The sequence below is a fragment of the Labrus bergylta genome, chromosome 19 (assembly GCF_963930695.1).
Source record: "Labrus bergylta chromosome 19, fLabBer1.1, whole genome shotgun sequence".
Classification (NCBI taxonomy): Eukaryota; Metazoa; Chordata; class Actinopteri; order Labriformes; family Labridae; genus Labrus; species Labrus bergylta.
The window spans coordinates 19529103-19547310 of NC_089213.1; the positions used below are offsets into that span (position 1 = coordinate 19529103).

Sequence of the window (18208 nt, forward strand, 5' to 3'; positions counted from 1 at the left end):
TGTAAGACAGTAGTTATAGACCACAGTTAATTATATTTTCTTACATTTTAATCGGTTTTGTAAATCAATATATATGAATCTGTAAGTATCCACTAACTTCAGTTCTCAGCTCTTTGCAGTGTTGATGGAAGTTCTAAGATTTGAAAAGAAGGAAAGAAAAATGTAAACGTATCATAATTTTATTCTAATGTAACATTAAAACAATTAATTGTTATACTGTATTCGTCTTTTGTTCAAATGTGCATAGACACGTTTCTTTAAAGTAATGATTTCCCCAACATATTGTAGTTTTGATGAAAACGATCTTAAATTAGAGTTGAGAATATATATACATCTTTTTTGTAATGCTGGATGCTCTATATCTTCTAGATAATGGGCGTGTCGCTGACTATCCCCTCGTCATGCGCTCCTCCTGTGCGTTTGTCTGAAAGTCCCGCCCCCGCGCTCGCGCTATTGGTTGACGCGACATATAGTCGTTGTCTGATTAGATGAAAAGGCTGTCTATCTTCAGCGTGAACGTGTAAACTAGGAAGTTGCAGTAAAAACATTGATGTGTTGGCATTCTGGAGAAATTTGGAGCAAAGTACAATAAAAGTGTCACACTTCAGTCGTCCCGTGTGTCCACCTGCAGCAGACAGGCGTTTCGAAATGCAGAAACACATCTACTAAGCTGCATTTACTCTCGTTTCTCAGGAACCGTGTAAGTATACTCGTGGATGTATTGAATGAGGGCTTCCTCTACAATCGACTGAATGTCGGTTTCAATTATGTATTTCTTTGCTAAAAAAACAAACAAACCTATATATAGCCTATAAGGGCTAAATAAAACTGCAAGTGTCAGGACTTTGTTGCCCATGTTTGGGACCGCAGATAATATAAAAGGTGCAAATGCATTCAAAGCTAATTTACACAACCCTTTTTTAGTATTTATTATATTTTTCTACAGATTTTATATTTTCGCCGACAGATTTAAAGCTGTATTTTTAAGTGACCACATTGCAAAAAGAGATCATAAAAGCTATTTCATGATTGCACAAATCAACTCTCAATTTCGATTTTATGAAGTCCAGGAAATCTCAGCTAAACTGTATTCCTTTTATAAACAGAACAATATTTAGCCTTTTTAAAAGCCACACTAAAAAGGGGTCAGAAGTAATTTCACCCGATCTAATATTGATTAAGGGAGAATATGTTTCCAGGTTGATTTAACACATTATAAATACAGTTATTTCATACTGCATGACTTAAAAGTGAGCTTTACTTTAAAAACTGGAGAGGTGTTTTTGTTTCATTGTACATTACTCCGCGTGCCTTGTAGAGTCATAGTTATTTACCTTCTGAGGGGCTGAAACTTAAAAAAACATAAAACCAATTCAAGGCAAAGGTGTGATGAAGCTAATGTGGAAGTGCAAAACCCTGCAGTTCATAGAGTGTCCACTTGAGGCTGACTCGATGAGCCCTGGAAGTCACGGACACAAAACCGCCAAAAGTCATTTAAAAAGTGGAAATGAACATGTTTAGAGTCTGGTACAAACAACTACCGGTAAATCAGTTTGATTAGTCATTGCCATCATGGGCACACATTGTACAGAGGAGGAATTTTTATATTTTATGAACGATTCGTGATATCCATAGTTAGGCGCGTAGATGACATGATTGACAGTTGGCGTTGTAACGATTTGTCTAGAGTCTTAAACCTAGCCTCAGCTCTGGCTCTCAGCCTGCCGTTAGTCTGACTAACAGTTAGGCTGAGACAGCATTTCCAGCATGGCGGCTGCTGCCGATGAGCCTCCGAAGCCCCCTGCTGTCACAGATGGCTGACGTCACTCAGGTTTCATCCATTAATATTTACAGTCTTTGAATAAAACTTACCCGGGCCTTATCATTATGTGAAGTCAATAAACATGCTATCACAGTTAACAAATACAATGAAATTCCATCTTTTCACCTGAAATGATGAATGGAAAGAAATGCGTTTAAAACCAACACAGAAAAAGACAGCAGTGCACTTGTCTTGCTGGTTATAGTCATCACTACATCTGTGTTAGTCTTTATACCCAACTGTGATAAATGCATAACATAATGCAACACAGCTGTAGAAAATGTCCACCGTTTATGACAATGGATTCACATGTTGCTTTTTGGCACTTAAGATATAATACTGCAGTGTTACTGCATAACGGTAACAATGTGAGAGCCCGCTGTCTGTGACTGTAAACATTAAATTTGGACAGTATCTCCACTTCCTCTTTTGTTCTCCCCTCTCTTCCTTTAATTTGCTGACTCTGGTTTCGTTCCACTGGCGAACAATAGCTGTGCATACATCCTCCTCCTGTGCCGGCACTAACCATGTTTGAAATGTAGCTGAAAACAGTGGGTTTTTTTTAGTCTAAGGTAAAACTCAGGTCCCCCCAGAGAAGGCATCAGTCTGCACAAGCAGCCAGCCACGCTTCTTGAACATGCTAATTCAGTCTCTTCCCTCTATTCCCCGGCTGCGCCTCTGATTCCCGTTCTTCTAGGATGCACACAGATACTTTTTACCTTTTTTATATTTGCTTTTTTTTTTGTTCTCCCCTATGCACACGCGCTTCTCTCTCTGTCAGGTTTAAACATGTTTTATTAATTACTTTCAGTTCTCATCAGCGTAAAAGGACGTTAAGGATGCTGAGTATTATTTGCCAAAGACTCCATGGGTTTCTTGTAAATCCTGATGAGGCCTGTCCCTCGACTTATACCGGCTTTTTCCACTATTTTAAACAAAAGGCTACAATATTGATTGACGCAGTGTGTTGTGAGGGAACCTGTCTGGAATATAGAACACACTCCACCATAAAAACAAGTATGTTGGATTATTGCAAGAAACACAAACACATTGAGTTTTAGCACTTTGTAAAAAGCAAAGAAATATACAGTATTTTTTTTTGTTTTTTGGGTCTATACATGCACTTAGAAATAAATGCACAGCACTCTATAGAAGCTTTATTTCTGTAACACAAGCACCATCAGTCACACTTGGATAATTATACATTAAGCCTAAGGATACTATTTGTATTGTTCTGTGCACTTTCCTTTTATACATTCGCTGTGAGCTGTCAGGATAATCAAAGAGAGCTCCTGGTGGGAAGGGAAACAGTGTTAGGCTAAATGAGATGGAGAGGAAGTGCACATTCTGCCAACGTTACACACATTGAAGGTGGTGAGAATTAATTAAATCATATCTTGCAGATGTATGTGAAAGATAAACCATCTGCCTGATCAAAACTGACTACGGTTTTTCTATATGTGATTGTGTGTTAACTTAAATCTTTCCCGCAGATTTCACAGTTTATCTCCATCTACAGTCAGGGGAGTGCAGCAGTATCTGTATTTGATTAAATTAAGTGATCAGGTGTAACGCTGACGCCGGGCTGTGAAGTTCTCTCACTTTACAAAATCATATATTTTTGCCTCACCAGACAGAAGAAGGAGAATGGGGAAGAAGGATGCCAGTACAACCAGGTTGCCAGTCGATCAGTACCGAAAACAGATCGGTAAGTCCCTTTAGAAATCCTATTTGAAATGGTCAATTATTCTATGACTTGATCAAAAGATGAGAATCTGCAACTATTTTTGATGATTCATCATTTCTTCGATCTCTTTAATCTTCCAAGCAGAAACGTCAGACGTTTGTAAATGTGAGAATCTGTTGCTCTTTTGTTTTAGTCATTCCAAATAGTGTATTTATATATTCAAATAGTTTTTCATTGTCGTTAGGAGTGAAAGCAGTTTGAAGACGCTAACTCATGGCTCTCAGACACATTTGGTGACATTTTATTACCTCCACAGTCAATCAATTAATTGTAAAAACATTTGGAAGATTACTAAACAATGAAATGATTCATTGCAGTCCTAAAAGCAGTTTTTGTTGAATAAATACATTTTATCAGTGAATGATCCCTTTTTTATTTTCAAATCGGTTAGAAACAAATCTCCCAAAAAACAGGTTGCTCTTTTTTGTTATAGAACATCTTATGAAGTCTTTCAGTGGTAATAAATAATTTATGGCTTAATAAAAAAACATTTTTAAACTCAACATTAAAACAATAAATATGGTAAAATTATTATATGATGTTATTTGACAGCTTTTTTGACTGGTTGTTTCACTCCTTTTTAATAAACTCATTGATTGATGTGGGGAGTGTTACCACAACATTATGATCAACTCTGTCAAGACTTCATGCTCTATGAATCACACATGGCATTTGTTCTGTTTTAGTTTCACTTGTAGTGCAGGCATACAGAGTATACCCACTTATTATAAAACTCAAAACACTTCCTAATCTCATCTGATTCACACCATTGATTGATTGGAGTTAATTATTCTCTAAAATGGACAAGCATCAGTCCAATTACCCGAGGACAGTGAATCCCATGCTAAAAAAACTGCTCCTTATATCATGTCAGAGGCTGTTTTGTCAAACTCTGACGCTACTCTAATAATGCTGTCGTTTTTTCCCGTCCTTCCCCTCACTACACAAAAAGACCTAACTAAGGCAACATGTTCGGTATCAATCAAAAGTTTGTTTCCCTTCAGCGTGGCAGCTGTGGTTCTGAAGAGCACAGCTCAGATCACATCTTGCTGTTGATGTTTTTTCATGTGGAGACAAACCGAAAGGTTGCCGGTGGCAGAGCAGTAGCATTGAGTAACTGAAGTAAACACAGACGGAAGCTTGGTTTTCCATATCAGCTAAAATCTCAGGAGTGGCCTATTGTGTTGATAAAAGTGTACCTAGAATTTTAATTAGACACAAGCGGTGATCACTAGGGCCCAACAGTTATAGGATATTTGGGCTTGATACCGAGAAAAAGATCTGATACCGATATATTTCTTCGATCTATAGATGTACTCATAAATGTACTCATTTATTGCATTGATCCCTCAAATGCATTTATCAAACACTTGTGGAAAAGACATAACAAAGACAAGACGCTCACTCAACTGGAAAGTACCTGTGCATGGATGTGCATCACTGCTTGACACTGGAGAGTGATAATGCTTGTTGTATTCTATATAACACACTCTGCGGGTGTAATACAATGATACTCAAATTAATGATATATGACTGGTTAATAAATCTCGTAATATCAGCGCATATCTGCAATAAAATTAGCCGATTCCAATAGTGTAATAATAATAATATATAATAATAAGCTAATATCGGCCAATGTTATCAACTGGCTGATTTATCAGTCGGGCTCTATTGCAAACTATCTGACCCAAGCAATCAATCATGGTATTTTACTATCGGGGTTAGCCCCATCATTTCCATGGATAACCATTTGTTGGCCCCTTGTGGTTCACATCTTTTTGTTATTTTAATCTGGTGTTTCTTTGTTGTTAACATGGCTCGTCTTGAGCAACTTCTTTTCTGCTTATATTTGCATCTTTTTTTACATCAATTTGAACAGGTCTTTTTTTAGAGTTTTAAATGACATCATTACTACTTCTTGTGCATCATCTTTTTTTGCGTTGCTATATGCTTCTTTTCCGTTAGTCTCATGTGGTTTGCAGGTTTGGCTTGCCCTTCTTTTGCCTCAAACGATGTGAAGAACCCGTCACAAATATCCCTCCATGTGTCCGGCATGTCCGGTTCCACTTCCATGCACCCTGGCAGAGTCCAGCGATCCATGTGGCTGCTGACTATTTGGCCCTCATACTGCATGGACTCAGAAGCAAAGCAAAGTATGAGGAACTGTCAGACACACTGCCAGTGTGTTGGGCACCAGTTTTCCCAGAGCTCTCAGAGAGAACTGGACACTGGTCTGTGTGTCCAAATCACCTTGTAGTTCTGCATGTCCTGCATAATGCAGGACGGGAAGTCCCTATGGACACAAACATACTCACACTCTGAATTCCTTTGGAATTTATGTTTTTTTTAAACACTCATGTTTGTCTTCTTTCATTTTTCATGATCTTCTCATTGAATATATTGTTTCTTATGAATTCTCTGGCTTGAAGTTGTACAAATCTGGATCCAGCAGAGAAGCTAATAAATAAATGACTTGCGCATTAAAGTTAACTATTCAGTGTTTGTTTTGAAAGGAAGAAAAAGTCAAGCCAGCATTAATTGCATTACAAAGAGAAGTCCAGGTTACATGCATTTGCTGCAATTTTTCTTTTTTTGCACAAATGTTTTTTGTCAATCTTTTTGAAAAACGTTTCTGCCATATGCTTTATTTCGACGGCCACTGAAGCTTTTAGAAGCAAATTTGTAAGGTTTTATTTTCCTGCAATCTCAATGAAATAAGCTGTCTCAGCCCACAGTGTAACGGCAGTTATCACCACGTCATCATTTGATTTCAGTTGGAAACACACGCCCGATCAAGATGAGCAGGCATAGATTTTCCACATCCTTCAAACTTTACTAACATTCGTCAACATTAAACTGCAGCATCAGCAGTTTGGCTCCAGCATTTCCACAGTATATTCAACCTATTTCATACAAAACGTACATCATTCAACATTTTTTAGCATGCAGTGTTAGCAGTGTAGCGCCACCTTTCTCACAGTACATTCTGAATCTTTCATACATTTCTTAAACTATTCAACTGCATAGGCCGTAATGAACCGAAGAATATAAAAAGCCCCTTAAAAGGTCAAACTCAGGGTTCATGTATCTATTCTCAGCACTTGGTGTCATCCTTTAACTTCTTTCCACCGCTATCTGTTGAGCACGTTTAAATATTCCACTGTTCCCTGTTTCACACTTCTGTGTTGAATCCATCCCAAAGTTGTCAGGAATTATTTTTATGCAATAACTTGACATACTGTAGGTTTTACCCTCCATCACATTTTCAGAGACCAAAACATATTTACAAACTAGAATAAGGCAAAGAGACAAATTATTATTTGTCAACCTTGGTTCTGTTGATGCATCTTTAGTCTATGAAATCTCAGTGCTTTGTCTATCTGTCCTCTAGTTTAACTTTATTGACAAATTTGTACAAATCACACCTTTCCCGCATGTTAATCCCACATTGCTAATTGTAGCTAGAACCACCTACCTGTGTCGTTATGCTAAGTAGAGCAGAAGGTATACAAACTAATATCTGGTTAGCTTCATCATAAATCTTTTTCAGGCAAATTCAACAACAAATCATCAGAGACAAAAGATGAAAAAAGACCTAAAGGAAGTGTACAGGAAGTAATGGGAGTAAAAAAGAACCACTTTGATTCTTCCCTCGTCTTTTTCACAAAAGTTCAGTTCAATGAACGTCTCTCTCTGTAGACTCTGTAGACCTCCATAGAGGGGCTAATGTTCCTGAGAGACTGCATTGTGGGTTCTTTTAAGGTGGACAGTGATGTCTTTTCAGTGTGGCAGGCAGAGGCAGGGAGGGATGTGAGAAAGCAGTGTAGCCCAGCGCAGGAAGATAATTGGCGATAGAAAGTGTCTACAGCGCTGGTGCAGCAGGCGGAACGGCAATGACAAATAGGAGAGCTCATAAGCCCAATGCAATATCATCAGGATGCGCATTTGTGTGTATGTGAACACTACAGACCCACAGAAACAAACAGCAGGAGAAAGGCACCATGAAGCTTTAAGTCATACCTCGCTGTATCACAATGCCGCACACAGTCTGAAGTAATTCTCTAGGATTTCTCCTTCGTATCAACTACTCATATTACTGGTTGTAATTACTCTGATTTTGCTCAATCAAGTTTTGATTCTTTCCAGATTTTTGTAGGTTTATTGGGCTGGGATGAATTTTTGCATACAAACTTAATTTCTTCATGTGGAATCTAAATAAGTCAAGCCCAAAGAAAACAAAATAAAGCAGAGGTGTGGTGGTTTTTTATTGTTAGCCTGAAAAAGAAAAACTTTCCTTTTGTTATTTAAACCTCAGCTTGCTTAAGTCTTTGAGTATCCTTAGGCACTCTGCTTCAGAAAAGGTACCCTGAGGACACAGAACCAGACAAAGTGTAAATAGATAGACAGTGCTTTCTTTTTCCAGTTGTGGGCTTCATTTTCTCAACTACAGATACCCCGTTAGCTTAGCCTGCTTATTAGCTTAGGGTTTTACTTTCTTTTTCAGTAACTCTTAATCATACAACACTTTATACAAACATTTAAGTAAACAGACAAGTACAGGAAAATGAATAAAGCTTGAACAGTCTTCATGACTTTATGAAAGGCGATAGCATATTCCCATAAGGCTAACTAGTGTTAGCAGTTAGCTTGCCAGCAACAGAAGTTTAACAAAAGCCATGCCTACTGTAGCCTGTAATATATGATTTGCAAAGGGCCCTATCCAGTTTTTATGTACATTTCACAATATTCATTACACATTTCACACACTATCATAACTTCTATATTTTGTTTATTGATATGTAGCATTTATTGTAGCTTACTGTAGTCTCCATTTAGCTATTTTCTAGCTGAAAGTCCCGATTTCTGTAAATGGTGATCAACCTGAGGTGCCCTCCAATCAAATTTCCCCCTCTGCACTTTCTGACAAGTGAAGGAGACATCCAGTGGCCCTCCTAATGAATTCCCACTAGCTCACTGTCAGCTCCTGGAAACATTCTCTACATTTCTATTAGCTCTCTGCTGAGTCAGACGGGCAGGAGGAGGAGAGGAGTTCAGAACCAGGAGGAAGGGCGGAAGAAAGATAGGAAAGAAAAGTTTTAAAAAAGTGGGGAGGATGTATTTAAAGAAGTCTAAATAAGCAAAGTGCGTTGGTATTGCGACAGAGAGGCTTGTTAACCCTATTCTTATCGCCCAGATTCACACATATTGGGTGGAAGCTCATCCTTCTGCGTTCCAGGTTCTAAGTCCAGTAAATTAAGGAAATCATTATTGTAATACTCCTTCAAATCTGGAGTAACATCAGCCCATTATTCAAGGTAAAAAAATACATTTGATAACCCTTTAACTACCATTACATGCCAGCTCATTTTAGCATTTAACCGCTTTCGAGCTAATATTTCATAAAGCTAGGTCTTTAAAGCTTTCCTATCCTAAATGTTAGGAATCAGCCACTTCCCCAAAACAGGTAAGCTAGGTATGCTGCTGCTGATTGGTTATCCTTTAAATATGGGTCAATGGTCATCTCTTGTCTCTTACTTAGAAGACATGATGTTTAATAGTATACATTTACTCTGCTTGTTTACAGAATAAAACCGTGCACTTCCTTATCACTCCTCTATCACCAGCTCATTTTCACTTTATTCTTGCCCTCAACATTTCCAGATGGATACGACTCCTTCTTTCCCCTCCTCCTCCTCCTTCGCTTGTTCCCTCCTTTAATGTAAAGAAGTCTTAATTGGATGGGAGGATAAACTCGGTATGTCATCCCCAACTGAGACAATGTTGAAGCCCATTGGTCTCCATTTCAAATTTAGACTTATCTTCTATTCTATCCACTAATTTAATTATAAATAATTTGAATGAAATGCCTAATCTCAATTCTAATCCAAGTTTTACTAAACCTTATTCTAAATTCAAATCTGAACAACTAATTTGAAATAGAAAGAAAGGATTTACCAATTTGTTAACAGTCCGAATGCCTGAATTGGTTCTCATAAAACCACACACACACACACACACAGTTCAGCAAGCTGTTGCCTTTCCAACCTATTGTTAGCAAAGTTCCTCTTCCTGCAGTATGTTGGTTCTAATTAGACCAAGACAGCCGGCTCTGCCTCAAGTGTAGCACATACACACTCACAGATACCCACACATGCTTTGCCAGGTGGCTGGTTTGCCCACAAGACTCACCCCTGAGAGTTGAGCCCATGGGAAGCAGAGGCAGCACAGGTGAACTTTGAGCAGCTCAGACCAGAAGAGAGGCTTGTATTTTGGATTCATATGCTGACACTGTAAAGGCATTTTAATGCATCATTTAGCCTGTTATGTCATGTTTTGCTAACCATGTGATATTCCTTTTACTGTAGAATTCTTCACTCTTGCTGCATTTTCTTGTCTTGTACAACTCCATCTCCTAAAACGTCTGGTGTTGTGTAAAATGAAAATAAAAGCAAAATGTGATGATTTGCAAAACAGCGAAACCTAATATTCTAATGAAAATGGAAACAAAAAAGAGTCCAAACTGACCTGTATTCCTGACTTGTCACTCATTATACTGTAAATGTTGGGAGCATTATGAAGTGTGAAACAAGACAAAGGTGTGATACAAAGGGCATACCTGAGGGACTGTTTTTCATCCCTTATCCTGGAGCTTCTGCTATCACAGCAGAAATCAATGAAACTTGTAAATGGAATCTTTTTAGTCACTTGATTTATTTCTCTATCCTAGGTAAACAGGACTACAAGAAGACAAAGTCAGTCCTGAAGGCCACACGGCTGAAAGCTGAAGCAAAGAAGACTTCCTCTGGATTCAAGGTGAGACTGGTTTGGATCTCTTTCAGAATTTTAAAGTCTGTTTCTACATGTCTGTCTCAGCCCATCTGTGATTGTGCTTTACTGTCTGTCTGTCTGCCAACCATCTTCTTTCCATTTGTCTGCCTGTTCAAAGGAGTGTCTCACCAGATCACTTTTCATGTCCCGGACTCTAAGCTCTGTTACACCTTCCTGTAGATCTTCAGGGAACATGAAGATAGATATCCCACTGAAATGATGTGATGTGGCCGAGTGCCTAAAACTTGCATTTAGGAATGGGGGGGTGGGGTGGTGGAAGAGTCCTCTGTAGTACCTTGGATTACTCCACCAAGTCTACAAAAGAAAGACATCACTTTATAAACAAATCAAGTGAAGACATAGAAGGGTTCAAATTCTAGGTTTCTTATTTTTAATGGATACATTTCAATAATGTGGAACAGGGAGAGACTATGATCAAAGATGGACGTAGAAAAATAAAATACAGAGCTAAAACATAGTTTAGTAATTGTAAGGTAAAGAGAGGTGAGGGTGCTTGTAGGATTGAAAACGGCGTCTCACACTGCAGCAAACACAAGTTGTTGTGCAGGCCAAGATGGATGATTCCAAGTTTATCACACTGTCAAATATGGCTCTGTTGTAAATGCTTCTCCTCACACAGTGGGCTTTCCAATCAACAGTGTGACTATTACCAGGCTTCTCCATCAGAGTAAACCCTTGCCATTTATAAAAAAAAAAAAAAAAAAGAAACCATTTGAAAAAATCATTTTTTTGTTGCTGAAATCATGCAGTAACAAATGGTTTTGTTTCATTTTTTGTTTTAAAGATGTAAAACGTGAGGTACGCTGTTAGAAAAAATACAATTAAACATAGATGTTTTTTTTTTACTTTATGGCATTGAAAACTGGTTATGTTCACACTCACAGTACATCAAAAGCCAAAAGGCTTCACTTCCTCATTAAGCCTCAGTTGGCACGTAGTACATAGACATGAACAAATCATAGTGAGGATTAAACACTGGGTGAAATGGTCAGGTTTTAAAATATGCATCTCTTAGACACGCAAGGCCTCATTAAGCACGTCTTTAATCCAATTAGATTAGTCCATATCTTGAAATATTGATATTGCTTATGAATAATTCAGGTTTTTTTTCACGCCCAAGACGAGGGGGAATTTTCAGGGGTCGGATTAAAAATACCTCTGGGACGAGTATATTAAACTGACTTAGACCCTTTGGCCTCAAGTTCGATTGAAATTCAGCCCGAGTGTAATGGATATTTGGTCACGCTTGCTTTCCCAATCGGCTCCCTTTAGCGATGTATAAAGTTGTGATTTTTTATGCAGCTCTGTGATGACAGTAAAGGCTTCCCCTCTGAGTGTTAACAGTTAACATCAATGACTTAGTTCCAGTTTTTATTCTGCCTCTTTCTTCCTCCTTTTTTCTCCTTCCCTTTCTTTCTTTCTTTTTCTCCTCTTCGTCTTTCACCACGTCCCTGGCTGAGATGCTTGCTCTATGGATGCAGCTGGTGGCTCAGAAGGGCCAGCAGACTGCGGGCACACAGAATCTGGCAGCTGCCAGGGCAGGCTGTCTTGGGGCTGTCTTAGTTGCAGGGCAGTCTGGGTAAGTTGGCAGAGGAAAGGGATGGAGATGCACGAAAATGAGAAAGTGAGAGAGGGAGAACTTCTGTTCGAGCAGCAGCGATCACAAAACGAAAACCTCAGAAGTGTCGGAAACCACCCACTTGTTGTATTTGTGTGTGTCCTTAATCGCATGTTGAGTCGTGGTGTGTTAACAGAGGGAGCGTGTTGCTGCCTAAGTGCAAGTGTCGACACCTTTCCCGTCCAGCTGCGACAGACTCTGGATAGCACGGAGGTCACCACGGCAGAGATGAAGTAACTGCTAGGAAATCAGCTGCAGTCTCAACTCAGTTTGCCAGGAGAAGAAGAAGAAGTAGAAGAAGTAGTAACTCCAGCACATGAGCCTGTAGCACAGGAAACAAGCCTGCTGCCTTTTCTAATTGGCACAGCCGCCTTCTGTTCGGTTCTGCATTGTTTTCCCTCGCTCTTATTAAGCCGCCGAATCTGGAAAGTTTAGAAAGATGTCTTATAGAACTGGCAGAGGATGGAGGATACAGATAATGACTCTGGGTATCTTCCAGCTGTCCTATCTGAATGTATGTTGGTTTTCTATACCACACAAAGTGTCTTTTGTGATTCCGCTCAGTGACACTTATTTATTTTGTTTGCATTGATGTTCATACATGACAAGATGCTGTTTTGGACTTTGCAAGAGTGAAATCTGATTATCAGACACTATTATGCACCATCAGTAATGCTAATACAAATCTGAGTAAAAATGATATTGGAAATTAGTCAGACAACAAGCAAGGTGTTTTTGCTGAATCCTTGACATGGATGTGTTGTGATATTAGATGGAAAATCACCTCTTACTGCCACAGATCACAAACACACAATGAGGAGCAGATTTCTTGAAATCAAACATAAAATGTAACTTAATGGTTGGTTATTTGTTGCTGTGACTTGAAATGCTCTCCATTGGATGTTGGACTTTGTGGACGTTATCTGCCGCCCACATACAGCCGCTGACATACCGAATCTCTCCGCTGACACACAGAAACACACACACACACACACACACACACACACACACATATATACATATACACACACACACACACACACAGACACAGACAAACCAAGGAGGAGAATAAAAGGCACACCAGATGAGGGGGAAGTCTGCTGAGCGTTGGCTTGTCGCCAGGGTGACAGGGGCCCTGCTCCCAGCATGCTGAGTGTGCTACAGCTGCCACTGGCGCTGAGAGCCACATGATGAAGATGATGTGCTTTGGTCCCCATCCAGAGGTCTCCATCAGAATGTGGGCAGAGAGGCTGTGCATTTATGTCTGAGTGTGTGTGTGTGCTTGTGTATGTGGGCACGTGTAAATGTGTTTGCGTGGCGAGGCGGTGCAGGAGTCAACACAGTGGGCATCTCTTCTCGAAAACAATGATCTCAATCAAGTGCAGGTGCTTCCTACAGCTCGAGTGTTTTCACCAAACCCCTCCAGCTTGTTTTCGGAGACGAATCGCTGTAACCAGCTGTTGTCTTTCTCTCCAAAACATAAAGCCAAGGAAGAAGGGAGGGGGGAGGGAGGGGGGGGGGGGGGGGGGAATCCAGATTGCAGCATCACTGGTCCTTTTATTTAAGCTGTGACTCAACCTGCGTCCGAAAACAAACACACACTGTTCTCTGCAATATTATCAGCAGAATGATGAACCCTCCTTTTTGTCTTGTTTTTCAAAGTCTAAAGAGCAGAAGAAAACGCTGAAAACAATCAAGCCGCCGTGATTTGATAACAGTTTTTTTTCTATTTCTCCAAGGCCTGGGAGAAATAGAAAAGTGAATCAAGCCGTAAGAGCCTGGCGGTTAATATATGAAACTAAAGTGCATGAAATTTAAAAGTTTTCCAATTAAGCGGGGGACTTAAAGCTGTTTGGAGGCTGCCGGGATGCAGATAAACGTGGGCCGAGGCTAATGAAGACCAATGCTGCTGATGACTAGGCACTACAACTTGTACACAGATAGCTGCGGCTGCTGCGACGACTTTTAATTGTCCCAACCTTCGTCAGAGAGGAATTATTATTAGCCCCCCCGCCACCCGTTATTTGTGCCGAGCCTTATCTCTTTTGTGTTTTCTCTCTCTCTCGTTGTCGCTCTTGTTTGTCACTTAGTCGTGTGTGTGTGTGTGTGTGTGTGTGTGTGTGTGTGTGTGTGTGTGTGTGTGTGTGTGTGTGTGTGTGTGTGTGTGTGTGTGTGTGTGTGTGTGTGTGTGTGTGTGTGTGTGTGTGTGTGTGTGTGTGTGTGTGTGTGTGTGTGTGTGTGTGTGTGTGTGTGTGTGTGTGTGTGTGTGTGTGTGTGTGTGTGTGTGTGTGTGTGTGTGTGTGTGTGTGTGTGTGTGTGTGTGTGTGTGTGTGTGTGTGTGTGTGTGTGTGTGTGTGTGTGTGTGTGTGTGTGTGTGTGTGTGTGTGTGTGAGACTTTTCATTTTGTGACTGTTTCTGTTTTTCTACTTGCACCCATCTTGGTTCTCTGTGTTTCATCTTCTTTGCTGCTCTGCTTATTTGTCATCTCCCTCACTGTCACCTTCAGTAACCTCTGCCTGTCACTCACGTATATAAGACACAATGATACATACTTACAGAGTCAGTTATAGGGTTTTAGGATAATATAGATCTGATTAAATAAGAACAGCATGTCCTAAAACAGTTTTTTTTTTTTTGCACATGGCCCAGTTTGCATCCAAAAAGCTAATTTCCAAAATAATATTCAAATCAAATCTTTCTTTTTTTTTTCTTCAATAACCTCCAATCAGCCTGTACTCGGGACTCTTTTAAAGCTCTCCAAGCTCTCCAGTGTTGATTAGAAAGTTGTATGCTAATTAGTTCTCTTGATAAAGAATAACTGGCATTGTTCAATACTCTGAGTGGCCCTAATGAAACTCCAGCTGATGAAGATTGTAATCGAGCGCCACGTAATGAACAAGCGCTCCAAAGTCCCATTTTCAAGTTGAATGCCACTCTTCTGGAAAGCCTCAATTTGTTTGACTATTAGCTGACTGAAAATACAAAAATAAGAGTTGAGGCATTTTGTTGAAGAAAGTTTAACTTCTCTGAAAACAAAAAAGAGCAGAGGAACAATAGAAGAGATTTAAACACTGAAATAGTTTCATTTAGAATAAATATATTGTTCACTGTTTAACAGGTTTAACTATGTTGTATTACAGGAAGTGTTTAAAAAGCTCAAATTAAAATGTGATGATTGACACCTGAATACTAACATTTGTCCTTCAAAGCAAAGTCACAAATTACAGTTTCAATATCTACTATTTACTGAAGAAAACAGGCTTATTAACTTGATATTCTTAGATACAAAGTCAAAGTGGTTTTATGTCTAGGAGGATTGCAGCACATTTAGATGAAAAGAACAACAATAGGGACCTGCCAAATATAGATGTAACAGCTCTGATGGATCATAATAAGAAAACAGTCAAACAAAGTGAAGCTGCTCCATCAAGAGAAGAGGCCGATTCTCTTTGTTCTATGAATAGAAGAACATCCTGAAATTAAACATCTTTCTTAAAATGTTCTCTTTTCTTGGTCAGGATGCGTTCCTGGTCATTGCTGCTATCCTGTTCTTCGTCCTCTGTGTCTACGCCTTCTTCTACCTCAACCTGAGCACAGAGATCAACCTGGATGTGGATGTGGATTAATGATGGCTGGTCACTGGACCGACACCATTCTGGTTTTTATACCTGAGGTCGAGAGCGGATGAAGAATGAATTCAAGAAGTTCAATGACTTTTGTCATGAAGCCCCAACGACGCTAAAGTCCCGCACTTAGGTTTGTCCACACAATCTATCAGCCTTAAAAAAAAAAAAAACTCTTTTGGTCTCTTCAGAAGAAACGACACAATGAAACCAACAACTGAAGAGTCAGGCCGTTTCTAAAAGTGCGGTGTTTTCTTAACAAGACTTTACGCTTTGATTTACTTCTTCCATCCTGCGTTGAATATGAGATGAAACTACGACCAATCATTTTATACTCACTCTTATTATTCTATAGTTTTACATTCAGGAATATTCCAATAACAAAAAAACAAACAAAATAAATATCTCTGCCAAAGGCATAGATGCAGACTGTATCAGAGAGAACAACAAACAAGGCACAAAACAATAACACAGTTTTTCTTCCCCTGACAGTACCTTAAATATAATATGGCTGCAAATAAAAACAACAATTTAAGAGCGCCAAAACAAGACTGATTTAAGCCCAATTATCATGTGACAAAAACAAACAATGCTTTTTGAGCAGAAAGTGTGATGTTAGTCAAAGCTAGGAAAGTCTTATTGACTACATTAGTTTGTATGTGTTTCTATAATACTGGTATCAGATGGGCTCTTGAAGAGAGAACATCTCTAGATAAATGATAACTTCTTATTTAACTCGCAGCCTACATCGGCTTCTCTTTCACAAAAAAGTCAGTGACAGAGTTGTATCTGTGCAGCGCTGATACAACAGTTTTTAAAGCGATAGGAGGCTTATAGAATTACGTCATATAGTGGTCCACTTCATTGTTTGAGCATCCTTGTTACATCTCCCGCGGACTGTACTGGTTGGTATACTCAAATCGTGCCTGAGACAACCTCTTCATGTCGACTTGGGAACAGAACCTGAGTACGGTAAGTTTGTGTTCCCACTGTTTAAATGAACCCAACTTTGAGGTCAAGCCTAATCTGATCCGGCCCGGGTCCCTGGAGTGAAACAAACTTAAAATTCTGTTTGTAATAAAATTTCCATCCAGCGAATAGCCTCTTTTCACTCGAGCCTTCCAAACTCAGGTCAAAGCGATGTTCTGTTTTAATCGTATTCTGCGCCGTCCTGTCCCGCTGTTGTCTCCACTAATAGAAAAATGTAAATCTCCTGCTGAACCTCTTGTCGCATCAAGGCAAACACTCTCCTCACATTCCAGTGCACAAACCTCTCCTGGTGGATATCTGCAGATCACTAAGTGTGAGATTAGAATCCACAAAGCCCTCGCCCTGATTGAACATGTGTGCAGAATACAGAACAACACTTTCTACCTGCGGCACATACATGCAGCACAGAGGCGGGATTAGCATGACAAATAAGATCCCGGTCTTCCCTTTGAATGGAAATGACAGAGACGAGCAATGACTGAATAGAAGTGAGGCTGCATGTTTTTTTCTCATAAGGAACACCTTGATCCTTTTTTTTTCTTCGTGTCAGATGTGTGTTTTGTTGTGATGTGTCTTAAGATATACGAGGGGTTTGTCGACGCCTCTTTGTTCTGCTGTTTATCCTTTGTGCTGCTGGGTGCAAGGACTGACCTTCCATTAACCGTCTCAGTCCCAGAGAGATTCTTTGTCAGCAGCAGAGTGCCGAGTCAAGGGCTTTCATTTAGTCCATTTTCACTTTTTCTCTTTTGAAATTGCATATTTTTTTCCAATGTCTTTTTTATGTTTTTCTCATGAATTATACATGACATGAGATATGTTCTTTAAAAGTCATTAATTGAATTGATTTGACTTTTTCTTTATATTATTGCAATAAATAAACAATTTCAAATACACTACAGGCCTTGTGGCGTCTTCCATTCTTAAGATTTTTCTTATCACCGTGTCTGTCTGTGTTCTGTAGTCGACAAAAACATGTCACAGATATACGTATGTCGTATTCAGTGTCTGCCTTTTTTTTTTCTTCCTTTCTCCCATGACCCCCTGACCTCTAGTAAAAGACTACACGTCCAAGGAACCATTATGATAAGCATGCAGCCGTACCCTCACCCAGTGCCTTTTATCCTCCCCCCGAACACACTCATTCACATGTGTAACAAAAGAGAGCCCAACATATTAGACCTTCATAGATTAAAGGTCACCCGTACCAACCACCAGAGCTTTCACATCAACACAACCTATTTACTCTGAGCCTGACTTGTCATGCTACCTTTGACAATAACGTTCTGATGAGAGCTGTTGATGAATAGGTTTGTCAGTTATGTAGGCGTTTCATGGTTTACTTTGAAAATCAAAACCATGGCCCTCTGTTAAAGAATGATAAATTATATTGTTGTATTTTATTATAGATATCAAGTGTGAACCTAGATGTGTATCCGTTTGTAACTACATGACAAAAGAGATAATAAGAATGATGTATAAACAATGCTTTGAAGGTTGCTTTTGAACAAAGCAGCTGATCAGTTGGTGTATATTTTAAAGAACACACATGACATTATCTT

At 39.4% G+C, this 18208-nt stretch overlaps 1 protein-coding gene across 1 annotated transcript; it reads left to right on the forward strand.

Moving 5' to 3' along the window:
* Nucleotides 1-520: 520 nt before the first annotated feature.
* triqk (triple QxxK/R motif containing) lies at nt 521-17542 on the forward strand. Its single transcript, XM_020631716.3, has 4 exons — nt 521-700; nt 3456-3530; nt 10297-10382; nt 15555-17542. The coding sequence occupies exons 2-4, from the start codon at nt 3470-3472 to the stop codon at nt 15660-15662; spliced, it is 255 nt and encodes an 84-aa protein (XP_020487372.1). The 5' UTR covers nt 521-700; nt 3456-3469; the 3' UTR covers nt 15663-17542.
* Nucleotides 17543-18208: the final 666 nt, after the last annotated feature.

Coding starts and splice junctions, on each gene's coding strand:
- triqk (XM_020631716.3), top strand. CDS start 3,470: ATGGGGAAGAAGGATGCCAGTACAACCAGGTTGCCAGTCGATCAGTAC. Junction 3,531..10,296: donor TCAGTACCGAAAACAGATCG/GTAAGTCCCTTT, acceptor TCTCTATCCTAG/GTAAACAGGACTACAAGAAG. Junction 10,383..15,554: donor AGACTTCCTCTGGATTCAAG/GTGAGACTGGTT, acceptor TTTCTTGGTCAG/GATGCGTTCCTGGTCATTGC.